We start from the raw sequence: 17,237 nt of genomic DNA, 5'->3' as shown, positions 1-17,237 counted from the left end.
TTTAAGTAAATTTGGCTGTGAATGCTAGACAGTTAACACTTCATCATACTGACTGACCTCTAAGGTTACCGCTGCTGCTTAAACTGAACAGAGCTGGTTTTGTTGATCACCTGGCTCCAGCTTTATTTATTACCACCAGAGTTCCTTCTAGAAGAAACAGTGGAATATGCTGTCATTTTTTAAGCTGTGTCATTGATATTTGAGATAAGTATCAAAGCTGTTAGGACTGTGTTGCAGTGTCTGTAATTAATTGTTGTTGCTGTTGTGCTCAGTTACTGAAGAATACACACTCAGAAAAACTTTGTCCTGCCTTAACGGGCCTCTTGGGAGCTATTCTTTAGCAGTGATGACCCCATTTGCACAGGATTTACCTCTGAAAGAGTAAATCAGGTTATTTTTTAATAATATGTGTGCCGATTAGTGTCTTCAGTATGTGTGATATTTTCCCCTCTATTTTTCTGTATAGATTGCCAAACACTTTGTGTGTTTTTTGGATAGGAGTCCTATTCAAATGTCTGTCCAGACAGAAATTGGATATGAAGGCTTTTTAGGGGCTTTCTAACTCATTACTTTGTGAAATGATAACTGGTTTTATAACAAAGTCAATCTTTATTAAAGGTACCTTGTGGGAGTTTCTTGTGAACAAACTAAGCTGTTTTAGGGGTGTGAAGATTCATGGATATTGTTTTTTAACATCAGAGATGGAAGTACATCGATATGCTGGTCCTGCATCAGTATAAATGTACTATGAATCGGGCGATGGAGTTAATAATTGGTTGACTGAGGCTTAGTTTGGCTGCTAATTCTGCGCAGAGTCTCCAAATCTTGTTCAAGGAGGGTAACAGGTGCACCTTCATTGCTATTTGATCCATGCTTGTGAAGGATAGACCAAAACAACATGTCCGACATGGTGACACAGTTGGCAGTGCACCATTAAGTGTAAAATTTGGAAGACATTTCAATTTTAAAATGACACAGGAAAGCAGGACCACAGTCATGCCATTTGTGAGGTCTGTAGAACAGCGATTAAGTTCACCCATAGCGCGATGGTAACACTCAACTGGAGAAATTGTATGATGAAATGTATGTAGGTAGTGAGGAGTAATGATGCGGATGCTAGTCTGGCTACAGTAAGAAAACGCAAGACAAAGACACAGATGTCAGACAGTTTCTTCTGCTACAACTCAGCAAGATCTAAGGTAATTATAACGTAATCATTTCATAGTCTCCCCTTTTGTTTTTTGGAATATTTTAGAGACCTTACTCAGTCATCTTTTATTCTTTTGCTGATTCATCCTAACTTGGCACATCACACCACCAACTGTCAATCAGAGAAACAGCTTTAAAGCATCTGTTTGTCCAAAAAGAAAGATTCTGTGATCATCTCCTCTGTCCATGCTGATGGAAAGTCAGGTGAATTTTTGTAGTCCACAAACATTTCTGGAGCTACACAGCAAAACACAGCTCTTTTTCGACTATCACCTTATCATTACTAGGCGATTGCTCCTTATTGCTCACATGCTCCTGATAAATGATCTCATCTTTGGAAATGTACACTGTTGGCATGATATCCATGTTCCTGTTTTTCTCACTGATGTAAGACCATTTACTGACAATGGAACTCTAAATGGGAACCGGGGTAAACAGTACGAGATCACAGCCTCAACAGTTTAGTGCTCATCTCACACTGAGGTCACAATTCAGCAGATTTATTGGCAGAAAATCACTACCTGTGTGTTGCAGTCTTCCAGATGATAATCTGCATTCAGTTTCACCTCTACAGACTGAGTGTTCTATCCGGTCTGCTTAGAACACTGCATAGTTACATCTAAGGAATTCAAAGCATGTACTGTATTATCATCACTCCTTCATCTATTAGCATAGAGTATTATCAGCACCGATTAGCTGTTTGTTATATAACCATTTTAAACAGGCTACTGCAATGCAATATGAAAAACCACACAATGAAAGCTTTCCTTTAAGACTAATAACTGTATTATGCTTTGCAATATAAATGCATATAAATACACAACTACAGCAGTTCAAGGCAAACACTATTGCTGCCACATGATCTGAAATATACTAGTCCATAAACTGGTGATATTAGAACATGAACAGCTTTGTTCAAAATCCCCATTTGTAATATAAAACTCATAATGAATTAAAGCCACAAGCAGCGATGAACGGGCACTCGCAGTCCACGCGTGTCAGGCCATGCTGCCATCAGGGTGTGCTGTGTAGATGTATTCAGGGCAAGATGTTTGAACAATTTGGAGTAGATGGCAAATTGTATGTGGAAGTTATGAGTTGATGGTTTTATTGCAAAGCATCAAAATGGACCACGCCACCAGGTGTGACGTAGGTGAAAGCTTTGGATAAGTTTTGTCCACAGGTGCTACTTGCAAAGTTTGTTGCAAATCGGTCAAATGGCCTCGGAGGAGTTTGAAAAAGTACGATTATCATTTTTGTACAGAGCTTTAGTGGCTCACGGGGAAGTAGTCACCTGTTTTTCATGTCATTCGGACAGACCATTGTGGAGATATGCAACACTTTGTGTTTTGAGCAAAATGTACAGGAAGTTGTTATTTAATAACTTGAGTATTGTATTTTGTATATGAAAATTCTTTTAACAACTTTTCTGTCAGGAGAGTCCACAGATGCTGTGTGCAGAGTTTGGTGGAAATCGGTGAAATGGCCTGGGAGGAGTTTGAAAAAGTAGGTTTGCAACATTTCGTGAATTTGCGGAAAAAGCAGTTGGTGGAAATGGGCGTGGCCTATATCACAAGATTCAGGACATTTCAGTGAACGCGGGTACGTGGGTTTAAGGTTTTTGAATGTGCAATAAAGTTATAAGACAAAATGCGCTTTCCTTGATTATAGCGCCACCTAGTGGTGGAAATTGAGGACAATAATGGATTCTGAAATTTTTCGGCAGGTGTGACGTGAGGTCGAGACCTGCTCGGGCCCTAAATATCATTGGACGTATTGGCTATCTTAAGTCATTTTCTTATAGAACAGAAGATCTTTCTGGATACAATTGTCTGTGTTGTTTAACAGCAGCTGACTTTTATTACTGAACGAAATGTTTGTGTTTTGGAATGAAACCCATCAAAATCTTGCTTTTCTCTCAGTTTTTTCGCTTGCGGTCATTTCCAGGTTTAGCACACTGTACTAAACGTGTGCAGCAACATCACTTCAAGTCACTTACAGTAAAACCAATCTGAAATGTAAAAAGACACTGCTGTTCACTTTTATTATGATAGAGCATCAATTATCAGTGATTTACTCATTGGCTGGATAACTTAACTTTTTTCAGTGTTTAAATAAGTGAAGCATTTTGTTGGTGCTGAGCTTAACATGTTTACTTACTATCCATAGGTGAGTGTGCCACCTAAATGTGACTTGCAAACTTGAGTCCCCAACTCTGGCCTGAAAACATTCTGTGTAGACACAGGCTGCTCACCCAAGCTTTCTTTGTAAATGCACTGTAAAGAGCAAAAATCTTTATGTGCTAAGTTGAGATCTTTTATTTTACTTTACCACTACCAGTCTGAAAGAATTTGTTCAATGTTCCATCACAATGATGTAGGCAATGAGTTTTATTTGGTTTCCTCCAATCCTATTTTCTGGGAACCAATCATCAACATGTAGTTTAGTAATACTACAGTACTTTTTTTTGTGAGATTAAAACAGAAATTGTTACACTTAATACGAATGGTGCACATATATTGAGTTGACTATTCACATGCAAACAATTAAAGATTGCAAGTTACTACGAGAAAGTGTCTTACATTGGGGGGGAGCCCTATATCCTCAGCCTTTTAGTTTTAGTTTTTCAGTAAATGGAAATATATGGATATATTTATCATAATTTATATAAAGCAGTGTCTTGTAGTCCAATGTGGGAAGGTCAAAAAGAAGTTTCCACAGTTATTGTGAATAAATATAAATTACAGTATAATTACATAATTATATCAAAACTGGTTTATTGTAAGTTGACCCTTTTGGTGCATCCACGCTGGTGAAAGCCAGCATTATGTTTTTAGGTTGTCTGTTCATCTGGACGTACATATGTATGTACCCATGCTTCTGAATGCGTATACTTAGGAACAACTTGAGGAAAAGTATTGACTTGGATTCAAGAATCAACTGGTGATCAAATAGTCTCTGAGTGAGTAAAGACAGCAGGTGTCTCACAATTATTCAATACACTGAAAATTTCCATTTCACATAGAACTACACTTCCAACTTTGTATCTACATTCCTTCAAAGTCTTCACTACATATATGATAAGAGTCTGGACAGACATGGATATAAACTGCCACCTGAATGGTATGACGAGGCTTACAACTGAAAGGCAGTTATAATCACTAATAGTTGGGGATAATATCAGATAGAAAAAACTGATGCATTTTCTGAAGGCATGCCACCCACAGATCTATTATGCAATGCTGGAAACTCTGAAGAAATAAATTGGTTGTCAAATGGTGTAAATCAAATCAAGTTATATAAACTTTTAGGAAATAATATTTTTTCCAGGAACCTAACATTTTCACAACACATCTGCTGCAGTTACAACACAACTTTAGTGCAATGGCATGTGGGGTGAAATTTGTCGTGCATCATCAGCACTATAATGATTACAATCTTTATATGGAAGCTACAGTGACTGAGGATCCTGTTCAGAGAAGGTTGTATGTGTTCATCCTGGTTATTGTCTCCACGTGTTCGGCTCTCAGAAGACGTCTGAGGTTTTTGTTGCAGGAGTGTACTGTACTCAAGAGACTCAGCCTGCAGCTAAAACATACGGAGGTGATTTAAGATAACAGACAGACTTGTCTGTGAGCGCTGATGCACTCACGTAGACCACAGCCATTAAAAATGTGTTTACATGTTGTGTTTGACTCCACATCCTGTCCACATAACCAAGGCATGAGTACATGCGTCTGTCTTATGAATCCTGAAAGTCTCTCTTTGGTCCTCCAGTGTACGTAGTTTGAGGGGAAACATGTCTTAATGAATGAAACGCTGTCCTGTGAAAACCGATGCTGTTCATTTCTGTGAGCTTAAACAGGCAACTTAATGGGCCTTGGAGCTTCCAAACTGGTGCATACCTGCCAACATTTAGGTTAAAGCTCAGGAGTATTTTCTGAAGACTTTGTAGATGGAAAGTTTTGAACATTTTGACAACAGTGTATGCACAGCTGTGCACACACCCCTTTAGTCAGCTTGTTGGCTGTCAAGTTGCAATGACAGATGGGTTGAAATTGTATGTAGTGTGTGGATTGTGTGTGTAGATTGTTTCATGTACGATCTGGCAGCTTGATTGATGGTTATTCAAAATGTTTTATTCTCTCTGCGATTTGTCTTAAATTCTCCGTAGACATTTTTATGGATTTTACAGTTTATTTTTATTTTTATTGAATTAATTGATGATCAAACTATTTATTAATGTATTCTCTGTGTCAAGTATTTCCTGCTTGGCCTTGACAGATTGCTGCTAGACATTCTTGGCTCATACACTGCCTGGCCCAAAAAAAAGTCGCCACCTGGATTTAACTAAGCAAATAGGTAAGAGCCTCCTATTGGATAATTACTGCATGGGCGATCATCTTTCAGCTGGCAACAAGTTATTTAACCCCAACTGATGCAATGAGTAGCTTCTCATTTCTTAAACGACCGTGTCGAAAGACACATCCTGTGGTCGTGGAAAAGATGTTAGTCTGTTTGAGAAGGGTCAAATCATTGGCATTCATCAAGCAGAGAAAACGTCTAGAGAGAGAGAAACTACGAAAATTACTAAAATTGGGTTAAGAACTGTCCAACGCATTATTCACCATCGTCTTCGAGGAACGAATGTGGTTGGAACATTTTTTAATTCCCTGATGGCATGGGCATATTCCAAGGTGACAATGCTAGGATTCAGATTTAGCAGTGTCATGGCGGCAAGCTCTGTGTTTGAAGATGTGGTTAAATCATGCAAATTGTCCTGAGTGGTGGATGTTTATTACTCATCCTACAAAGAAACAGAAAGACAACAAAAACATCTCGGAAATTGATTACAAATTAGATTTGCAGACAAATTAGATTTGCAAATAAATTAGATTTGCAGACAAATTAGATTTGCCGATACAGTTTGTATAATCGGCTCTCATTACAGCAACTGATCAACATACAAAGCAAGAGGCCTGATGTGAAGTTAGCAGCATTTCAGTCTCATCAGCCATTAGGCAGCTTTGAAGCCAGCACTTCTATTATCTTTCTTGAGACACACTCGGATAACTTGAGCATACGTGGCCGCTCATCTTCCTCCGACTTCTTCTGCCAGCTTACAGACACTTTATTAATTGTTTCGGTCACTTCTTTTCTCTTTGCTCACACACCCACCCAGCCTCACTCCTTTGCCTCGGTCACTTTTTCCCCTCTGTTTCTCAATTAGCAAAGTCATTTTCCAGTTGGGACATTCTGATTTTGTTCATATTTTTGCGGTCAGTAGAAATCCCAGTGCAAATTAAAAAGTGAACAACCCGCTCACTCCAGCCGAGATGAGTATCAAAATACGGTCTGTATTGTGTGTGTTTTTGCATCTATCCAGTCTTAAATTGTATGTTTTCAGTCATTCAGGGTGCTCACACAATCTTCACCTGGACATTTTGGTTTGTTTGAGTCCACAGCTGTAGCCCATTAATCTCATTGCAATGGGATCATTTTGCTTTTGTATCATTAATGATGTTTGTACTAGTTGTAAACGCCTCAGTAATTTTCATGCAGTCATGAAAGTCCTTCGTTCTGTCAGTATCCACCAGCAGAATGTACGGTAAACAGATTAGGTGAAGGACTCAGCCTCATCAGAGACATCATTTACAGTATCGTGGTCTTATCTCTACCTCAGAATTCAGTTTAAATGCAGAGAAATGTACAAATCTAATCACGCCTATTCTCTCCATTGGGATTGTTATCAAGAGTGAGAGCTACATGTTGCTCTTATTCCATGATGTTGCTGTACGTATAACCATATAATATATTATACTGGAATTACACTGAAGGTGTACTACATACAGGGATATTTTGTTCTTTTTCGGGGCCGATATTGATTATTAGTAATCAAAGAGACAGATAATCAAGATCTGGAAGTGATATACATTTGCAGTAAAAGTTAACAAGAATTGAATATTGAAAAAATTGAAAATTGAATAACCTGTGATAGAATGTAGAAAGTACAATATACCCAAGTACTGACATTTTCATTTCCTGCACCTTTATGCTTCCTCACCGGCACATTTATTTGATAACTTTAGTTAGCAGTTATTTACTTGCTACATTTAACCAATCAGATAGTGTTGTGGGTCATTGAGTGAGACCGCAGAGTGGTGACAACAGACAAAGGAATTGATTGATTAACGAAATCAATCAAAAAGGAAGCATTTGGAGGCAACCGCAGTTCGACCTTTACAGTTTGTCGTCTCTCACATCACACTCAGTGCACACATGTCTTTAAATGTGTGATGCCTATGATGTAATGAATGCCTTTTTCACTCCTATAAAAGCTGCTCAGTGACACAGGAAACTAAAAAAGAAAAATACCCAGATCTGCCTCGTTGTGGAGCCCATCGTGACATCTGCCAGCCGAGCTGGCTAACTTCTGGTTTAGACCCCGGCTAACTTGTATGGGGATTAAATGATTTAATCCTTCAGCTCGTCCGAAATAGACCAGGTGGATCAAACAAACTTTCACCTGTGCTGTGAGACTCAAAATATGGATCCACAGTTTTACTTAGTTTTTCTGTGTCTCTTTCTTATCTACATTTGGTTTTGTTCTAGGAAGCAAGACATCACAATTAACAGGATGCAGTCACTGAAACATGTGAGCCCTTTGAGGAATGCTAAACATTTTTGAGATTTAATCATTCTTTAGATTTACAGTCGTACCACTAAAGTGAGTTTGGAATCCCTGACAAACTGTAAATGAGTCCTTATAATGTTACAGTGCTTCAGCGCTTTATTGCATCTGGCTTTCAGTGACTGTAGGTCTCTGTGTCCACTGTGTTCCTGTTTGCAGTGTTCCGTCATAACTCATTGTGATTTACTGAGCTCGTCTCTGACTGGTATGAGCTAGTGAAGAGACAAACTTTATTGTTCACCTGCCGAACTTTAAGCAGCCTTGACTAAAATACACTCTTGTCACTGGGGATGAGGCTAGGCTTCAGCGGTAAAAAATGCTTGTGTGGCGGTAGAATGATTTTTCAGATCAACCTTATGTTCTAGTAGTCTTTGTTTCTCCTGTTTAATCATCTTTTTAAACCAAGATTTTGACCTCTGATGTCCCTATAAAGCCAAACTTAAATGTGAAGGCTCCTCACTTCCTGTATGAGGAAGTATAAACTACAGTGATAGTGCAGCTGATTCTGAACCTTCACACTCTGAGTGAGCATTTGCCCTGGCAGAGGTTGACAGGATACTGACTGGAGAATGTTCAAGCCAGGTAGCTTTCGAATGTTGATGCAAGACATTTCCCTCCACTCTTTCGACAATCCCAAGTAGGAGTTGCATTATCCACTGTTGTTTACAATTGAAGCCAAACATTCACTGTTTGGGAATACCAGTTTAATTACCACTTGAGTAAAATAGTAGATTATAGCATGTTAGTCCAGCTTGCTAATGTTAGCAGTGATTCCCACTAGACATGACTTTTTATCCGGTTCTTTCAACACCTGCAGAGTCAGCAGCAGCTCTGTCACTCTTAGTGATTTGATCTAACCACATAATACAAAGGAGGAAGTCTAGCTAGCGTTTCTCTTTTACCCTTGCTGTGACAGCAAACGACCAGACTGTCAGAACTCACAGCAGCGGGTGGTTCTGTGACCTCAGCACTCCGCACATGACCGGACAATAACCTGTCAGACAGAGCAAAAGCTAACACTGCTGGGTCCTAGGCTGGTTCATTAGTTGTATTAGTTGTTTGTTGGAATTATAGTGATATTGTAAACTGTAATTAGTGCCTGCCCACACAGATATTGCACCAGTTAAATAACAGTACCAACATTGTATGAAGCTCAATACCGATGCCCTCTGATCAACGCTAATTGAGAGGGCAGTAATGCTTTTAAGATAATAATACAGCTAAAACAAGGAAAAGCAGCAGTCTCTCACAACCCAGCAGCAAGAACCAGGGGGTGTCCTAAACAATTAGTTGCTTGTCAAAATATTTCAATATAAATTTTCAGTTGATTTGACCAAGCGATTATTCAAATGTTTGTTTGAACTCTCATTTCACATTTCATAGGTATCATTTTATTCACTCCCTCATATTCAGCCTGTCAGTTTAGTGTCTTTGGAAAGTTTGGGATCTCACGCACCAACCAGTGGGCTGTCCCGTTACATAAATTAATTTCCGATCGTCTCTCACGCTGTTTTTCCTCTGCAGTTGTACATCTTCAGGCAACCAAAATTTGTGGCTGGCATATTTTGTCCATCGAGCGCAGCTCAACAGTGTGGTAACTGGCCAGCACAAACTAATGAAATAACTTCATTAGGGGCCACAAGAAGTGAGCAAAAGAAGCAGAATGTTAGGCCCAGAGGGAGGTCCCTGGTTCTTTTTAAGCTTTTAAGCTCTGAGGTTTTGAACAGTGTTGCATAACAGCATCTGCATGGTGTTAAACATTTTTAGGGTGTCTGCAAGTCCCAAAAAACTCCTACTACTACCTACTCTGAAATGATCTTATATAAGGCCTTATATGGTATTGAACACTGCGGTTTCGTGCATCCTTAGTTACTTAATACTACTACCAACTTGCACGTATCTTTTATAACTTTATGGGCCTGACCTGTACAATGCTTGAATACTTGAAGTCCACTGAGATGTTGTTTTTAGCTTTTACTTTGTGCTTTAAATAACCCTCTCATCCAGTCTGGATGGCGACTGGCTGAGTTTCCAGCCCTCAGATGGTAAATCTTGGTGTGAAAAAGGTCAGGTCAGAACAGAATGGTCAACGTCTCCTAGCTACACACAACCTATTTCATTTACTCATCACAAGACCTTAACTCCAGCAGTTAAGTAAAAGACTTGAGGAAAATGGGCTCAGTTTGAGATCAGCTCCAGTGTGAGACTGTGCCAGGCCAGACTTCTCTGCTGCACTTTGAGTTTCAAATCCGTGTGGGAATGCAATGAGGCGTGGGCCACATTTAAAAGGATTTGCTGGTCTGAGGCCAGGATCATTCAGTACTGCTCAGGTCAGGCATGATGAAAAGGTCACCACCCATTAATCCTAAAGGGACTTAAAGTCAGGAGGTTAACAAACTGTTGCCAAGGTCATTTTACCTTCATATGAGTTACACTCTTATGTTAAGCGCTGTACACCCTATCTTGGCTGGACACTCCATCTTGTGATGCAGGGCTAATTGGGGAACTGCTATACAGTCACTAGCATGCTAAACGCTAACATGCATAACATTTATAGTTGGTCTGACCAGGCATCAGGAGATTGTTCCAGGCAATCCAAATCACAAACACAAGACGGATATCCTAAAACCTGTATAGCAGAAACTGTCTGTCATCTCAGGCACAAACCACTTTTAGACTCCACTTATCAACTGAGCTAACTCGAAACCACTGTTGTATGTTTGTACATTTCAGATGGCTGGATGTGAGCGTAGCCAACCTGACATGCACCAGGTACTGGGTGGTGTACCTGCAGGTCATCCAGGAGGCTGTGTGGCCAGGAGGAACTCTGCCTACAGCCCCTCAACTTGAGCGCAGTCAGCAGCAGAAGGACAGCACCAGGCAGCAAGCTCTACACTGTCTGATGAGACTCCTGCCAGGTACATGTACCCAGACAAACAGCCGCAATGTTGAGGAAGAAAGTGCAACTTGGAGCCCAACAAATGCATTGCATGACCAGTATTATTAGACTTTTGAACATTCTTAATCATCACAGATATATGGATATTAATATCGGGGAACGTATAAGCCAATAACTAACTACAAATGGTTGTGTGAAAATTCCAAAGATATGTCTGAGGTAATTTAGCAACTGTATCACCAACAGAGTTATACCCACAGATCATGCTGACAAGATTCCATATCAGTTGTGAAATTTACAGCTTTGCACATGTTTTTTTAATTTATACTATCCAATATACTGTTTGTTATCAGATTTCATGCTTTCTAATACAATCAGCCTCAGAATCCCAGCATCACTTGAGCCCTGTTGTAGTTTATGATTTAATCATTTCAATCTCTTCCACTCTCATTTATGAGAGAGGAATAGATACACACAACAAACAGCTGCTTACACACTAATTCTCTATGTCTTTGTGCCGCTAGATCTTGTATCTGACATGTTGGGCTCAGACAAGTACAAACTCAGCTGGCAGACTGCATTGGACTCTCTTCAAGACCCCTTCATTAACCGGTAAATACATACTGTACACTCAGCTGCCACTTTAATACAATCAGGTATAAGCAAAAAAGGCCTTGGGCATCGGTGTATGCCACTTAAAGCACTCTCTTTGCACCCAATTCAGATTTTCTGAAGTCAGTCTAAATGCACAGACATGGTAAACACAGAGGTTACAGTTGGTATATCTGATTCCCATTACTGATCAGCATCCATTAATCTGCTTAGAAATCATCGAAGAAAGACTTTTTGGATCTCTCCAATCTTATCATGACCATGGTTAAATTTTAAAAAGAAACTGCTAGTAGTTATTCTGCATCGCTTTCCGTGACTCTCGGTATTATCACACATAAGAAGAATTATCACACATAAACTCAAATGAATAATAATATGGTGCTCAAGGTCCAAGAAGGCTGTCATACCTCAAAGCAACCTAGCAGTGTGGCTCTCGAGTCGAACGGTAATATCTCTACTATTTGATGGATTCCCAAAACATTTTGTACAGATATTCATGGCTCCCAGATGATACATTCTACTAGTCTGTGACCTTTCATCTAACTTCACCATCAGTTCGGTTATTTTGTGAAACAGCACAATGAAGAAAAATGTATTCTGATGGCCCCTGTGGGAAAAAGTGGTATGACAACCACTGCCTTCTGTGGTAAAGATTTTGATCTTGCAGAATGTGCATTTGTTTTGGAAGTGAGTGGAAGAAAGAGGCAACATATTTTTCACACTATTTTATTTTGTTTAAACATAGCAGTTTCCATCTTAAAAAATAATTTCATGACTGATCCAACCCACATAAACTGTAAACCGAAGAGGCATTAAGAATGATGTTTTGTTTGCTTTTGTAGGTCATAAATAGGCATCAGTGTGAAACTGAGACTGTTAAACATTTCTTGAAGAAACAATTAGGTTAAGGTTAGACTGGAGCTGGTGCACCTTGTTCCATAGGCTGAAAGAAATGGCTTTAGATTTAAAATGAAGTGTGGTTCAGTACACCACTTCTAGGCAAAGCAACATGCAACCACACTGTTTATCCACCAGCTCAAATGTCCTGGTCAGCTATAGCCTGAAATAGCCTCAACTTTATATGTTTACATGTAACAAAAATAAGATGATATTAATCAGGTTGTTTTGATTAGTTGCAAAGCTTCACGTCTAACCAAGGCCACTCACATCAGCTACATCCTCATCCAGTCTCATTCACATGAAGTCACCAAAGAAAATATGTTGTCCCTGTTTTCGCTTAGACACCTGGTATACTGCATATTTGATCTTCTGCTGGAGTTCCTGGTTCCTGAAATACCCGAGGATGACTTCCAGAGGAGCCTGTTGCAGACCCTCACCAAGAACCCAGAGAAGCTGCTGGCATGAGAAGAAACCCCAGGGGAACACCTGCAAACCCAGCTGTAGTTTTTCCACTGATCATTCACCACTGATGATTTGTTGAAAAAGAAGTGTGACAGTGAGGCTGCTCCTGTTCTACTAATGCTCTGCGATGAGAGTGGAAAAATGAATGTGTCTGGTGAGACTGAATATTCTCTGCCCCTACCTTAACCTCTGAGGCCTGTCTTTAGTTAGGTGTTGATGTATTAACACATGAGGCTCTTGAACACGGTGTCCTGTACACACACACTTTAACACAAACTACATTTGAAGCAGCTTTGATTACACGAGAGCACCTGGTTTGTGTTTAATGTCAGAACGTGTCTGACGTGTTGTTCAGATCTAAACATGTGGGAAAGCCTCCTCCGATCTCCACGTCCTGCCTCTTCCTGCTCACTAAACTCTTCGGCTTTGACTAAACTCACTTCAGATGGTCTTCACACTCTGCCCTCATCCCCTCTTGCAGTTTCTTGATAGAAAAACCCAGACCTTTGCTCAGATCTGGAGAAGCAGGATTTGCTTTTCCTCCCATCTTAAATCCCTGCATGCTCTGTGGGGATTTAGCATCAGTGTTTTATTCTCTGTTGACCTGTTCTTTAACATCCCACTGGCTCTGTATAGAGCCACACATGTGATTCTGGCATAATGTGAGCTATACTTCCTAAATCTGAGCCTTCCTGAGGGATCACGTGTCTCTGGTAGTGATTTTTTTTTACTTGCATGTGTCCAGGTGTAGGGAAAGTACATACTGTAGAGTAGTGTTGTGAAGAGTTGGCTATAAGATATTTTACTGGCTTCACGGATGCGTCACAGTTCTCTTCACAAGTCCCTTGGAGAATTATCTGTGCAGTTAATGTCTAAATCATATAAGAACTGTGCTCCACAAAAACAGGTATATAAATGGTGTTGGCCCAGGTCCATTCAATCACTTTACAGGCTTTTTTGTAGGTAAAAACAATAAACTGCTGGACTGTACTACAGACTGGGAATAGACAAATGTTGTGCTTTAACATAGCATTATGAAGTAAATGTTGACCACACATCGTAATGGCTTTAGAATAATGACACCATTAACTTTTAGATTAGTTCCCTGTAACCTTTGCTTTCATTGTTTAATTCTGTCTGCTACCAGACGCAGAATCACCCGAGAAAATGAAGGCTGACTGTCGATCCAGTCGGGCAGGCAGCCTGGCATAATTTCCATCTGCTTCCACGTGTCTGTCATAGACTAAATGAATGAATGAACATATTTTGTGTTGTTGGTAAGTTGCGACTCTGAGGGAAATTAACGCCATTATGACTTGGAAATATTAAGAGGGTAAGTTGTTTGTGTCCTCTTTAAGAGCAGTTGTCTTTGATAGATGGCTAATTAAACTGCAGGCTGCGAGGGTTGGTATATTACAGTGAGGCACAATGTCTCACTTACTTTTAGTGCTATCTATCCATGCTGATATATTTTGGTTAGCAATGCATGATATATATTGCAGATTTTCAACTGTTTATCAGTTACAGCTGATTAATGAAGCCCATAAAATGAATTCAAAATATTTCTCCTTCAAGTGTAGCATTTACACACTCTGATAAAGTAAGTGAATTGGTGGTATGCACCTTTAAAGACAATCCATATTATGCATCCCTGAATAGCGTTTATTTGGCAAGGAATTTCTGAGTTGATGTACTGCGTTCTAGTCAAAGCTGAAGGTTGGAATCTCCTACTTTTGATGATGTGACAGACGTCATTGTGCATTTAATTTTATGGCACTTTGACACTCGGAAATGTATCAAAATATTCCATTCAGTAGCCTGATACAAAAACTGTCTTTTACAAATACACTCCAACCCCCTCCCCATGGCTGCTGCCATTGTGTTGTGACGTGAGACTTGTGCTTCGTCATGACGTTGTTGTCGATGGATGTTCCCCCGAGTTTACAAATAGGAATTTAGACTCTAATTGGCCTTCCATCATTCTATTCTTAGAGGGAAGTTGAAAATGTTCACGTTAATTTATGCTGAGGGTCTTATTCACACTTTTGTCAGCAGATATTTTGAATTGTGATTGTAGGAAACACAGGTTGTGTGTGTGTAACAACATTGACGATGGCTCTGTCCCATTTAAATGTCCCTGTTTTACCTCAGAGGTAGCAAGTTCTGCTCCTAAAAGTAGCTGTCCGATCATTGATGCCACTAAATAGAGCTACTGATAAAACAACAACTTGTTGTTCAAACGTTCAAACTTTAAACCAACTGGGGGCAAGCTCCATTGGTTAAAACTGGTGATTGTCAAACTAACATTGTCCTGGTGTCTAATTGGCAGTTCCACAGTTCCAAACATTTTAAAGTATGGTTTTCTTTGACACCTGTCACCACAGAGTGCTGTTCTACTGAATGAATTAGTCTAAAACTCATCACATCAGTGTCATTGTGTTGAGCCAGATTGTACAGTATATGTTTAATCGTTTACCCCAGACGTCCACCTCTGCTGCCTGAGGAGCATGTGGTCAGCCAGTCATCCTTTAGTCACATTAGATAGAGGCCATCTGAAGAAAGCTTTAGTGAGGTCTACATTCACTTTAATCATATTGTCGAAGGTTTTTGCACTTTGTGACTCTGCCTTAGCATCTTATCGCCTTTGTGTTGGGATCACATCAATCCGCGTTCTTAGTTCTTAGTTGGATAAAGACAATGAAGAGAAAACTGTTGTTGTTTACTAGCAACATCCTCCGTATGTATCCATGTTAAAGCACAGGTCATTATTTATGTCCGTGGCAGACATGTGCAGACCAGATGTCTTAACACAGACTGTCTTAAAATGCTGTTTAGTTCATCTTCCGATGCAGCTGGCCAGAATGTAAATCAGTTTTCTGCCAACATTTAAATGTTACAAAATGTTGTGACTTAAATTTAGAGAAGCTCTTCCATGGATACTGCACACTAGGAGCATGGAGTCAGCTCCAAATGGGTTATATTAGGACTGAGAAATGCAATATTGTCTCATCTGAAATGCATCAAATATTAAATATGTCCTGTTCAACTGAATCTGCACATTCACTGATTTGCTGCGTTCCACATTGTACTAAAGAAGTTAAATGTTAATGCTATCGTTACTGTGAGTATCATTCCAGTGTTTTGCACTTGTACCCTGGCTTAGTGGTCACATCACACATCCCCCCCCCTACATTGTGTTTACTTGTGATTCGGCGTATTTATAAACCTATTGAATTGCTTGATTTATTAAATTATGACCTGTTCTCAACTCCGTCCATTAAAGGATGAGCGAGGTGCCCGTCCTGACAGAGAGGAGCGTCCTCTCTTATGAAGTGCTTTAAGAGGACTTTGCCTTACAAGGTGACTTGATGAAGTTTGTCCTGCAGTGATGCAGCGTCAGCGCAGCCACTGACCATGCCTTAGTAGAACATAAGCACCCAGTTCCTGCTCTCTGTAGTGAATCTGTGAACACGTGTTCTTTTTATTGTGCAAAATGTGCTGAATGTTGTGAAGAGACTGTGAGATACCTGCTGCATATTGCTGCCACTGTTTCTGCTCTGTATATTGTTATTACACTAGATGTTGTTAAAGGGCCAATTCTTAAGCTATGGCTGTTTTAATGCAAAGCATTCAAAAAATGAACTAACACCAACAGAGTGAAGAAACAACAGTGCTGACGTTCTGTCAAATATGTCTCTGTTCTGTTTGTCATGAAAAGATATTGGTGAGACAGTTGAAGGATAAAAAAAAAACCTGGTTATGTCACTAAAATGATGTTGATACAGCAAAGCTTTATCAATGATAGATGGTTAATGTTACATTATTCATGGTAAGAAATAAATGCACTGTGCTGTTTGTCTTTGGAACTTCTGTTTTTACACCAAATGATAATCGGAACAGTTTATAGATGGTGACACTAAAGCTTGATCTGTTTCAGAGATGTGTATTCATTGTACAGCTCCACTGCTCACTCTGATCCTGTTTCATCACCTCTGCACTCTCCCTCACCTTCCCGTTTTCTTCTCTATCAGATCATGTCTGCTGTTTCTCTTCCCGTGGAGTTGTGTTGTGCATGTTACTGCTGTGAAACCTCTCTGTCGGTTAGCTCAGACTGTGTCAGTCTGTTAAACATTTGCTGGTTGGATATTTGCAAAAACAATAAAGTTACCAAACATGAGTTATTAAATCTTCAACTGTTGTTCACACTCATTATTTTCTTGGCCTGAGGTGGGCGATACATTTTACAAGAGGCTTGTGAGCTGCTGGCTTATCTTTTATGAGATTTTGCTTTAAATTTATCCCAGGCATGCTTTAACTTTCTGGAGGTTCACCAGAAATCTGCTCAGCCTCTTCAGGGTCATTTTTGTGTTCCATATTATGAGTTTTTTACCCCTTTGTATGGAGCTCTATCAGCTCCCCACTAATTTGCCATAGCCTGCAGACTCATGGTTCTCGTCCAACAAC

The 17,237-nt window shown here is 39.7% G+C and overlaps 1 protein-coding gene across 1 annotated transcript in view; it reads left to right on the top strand.

Moving 5' to 3' along the window:
* snx19b (sorting nexin 19b) overlaps positions 1-16,966 on the top strand; it is a 41,465-nt gene extending 24,499 nt beyond the window's left edge. The window contains exons 12-14 of the mRNA XM_030398237.1: positions 10,634-10,818; positions 11,324-11,411; positions 12,653-16,966. Coding sequence (XP_030254097.1) covers positions 10,634-10,818; positions 11,324-11,411; positions 12,653-12,776 — 397 coding nt within the window. The 3' untranslated portion in view covers positions 12,777-16,966. The remainder of the gene's footprint in view (positions 1-10,633; positions 10,819-11,323; positions 11,412-12,652) is intronic.
* The last annotated feature ends 271 nt before the right edge of the window (positions 16,967-17,237 follow it).

This window comes from Sparus aurata, chromosome 2 (genome assembly GCF_900880675.1).
Source record: "Sparus aurata chromosome 2, fSpaAur1.1, whole genome shotgun sequence".
NCBI lineage: Eukaryota > Metazoa > Chordata > Actinopteri > Spariformes > Sparidae > Sparus > Sparus aurata.
Note: the sequence above shows the minus strand (reverse complement) of the source record. Positions and strands in the feature narration are given on the sequence as shown.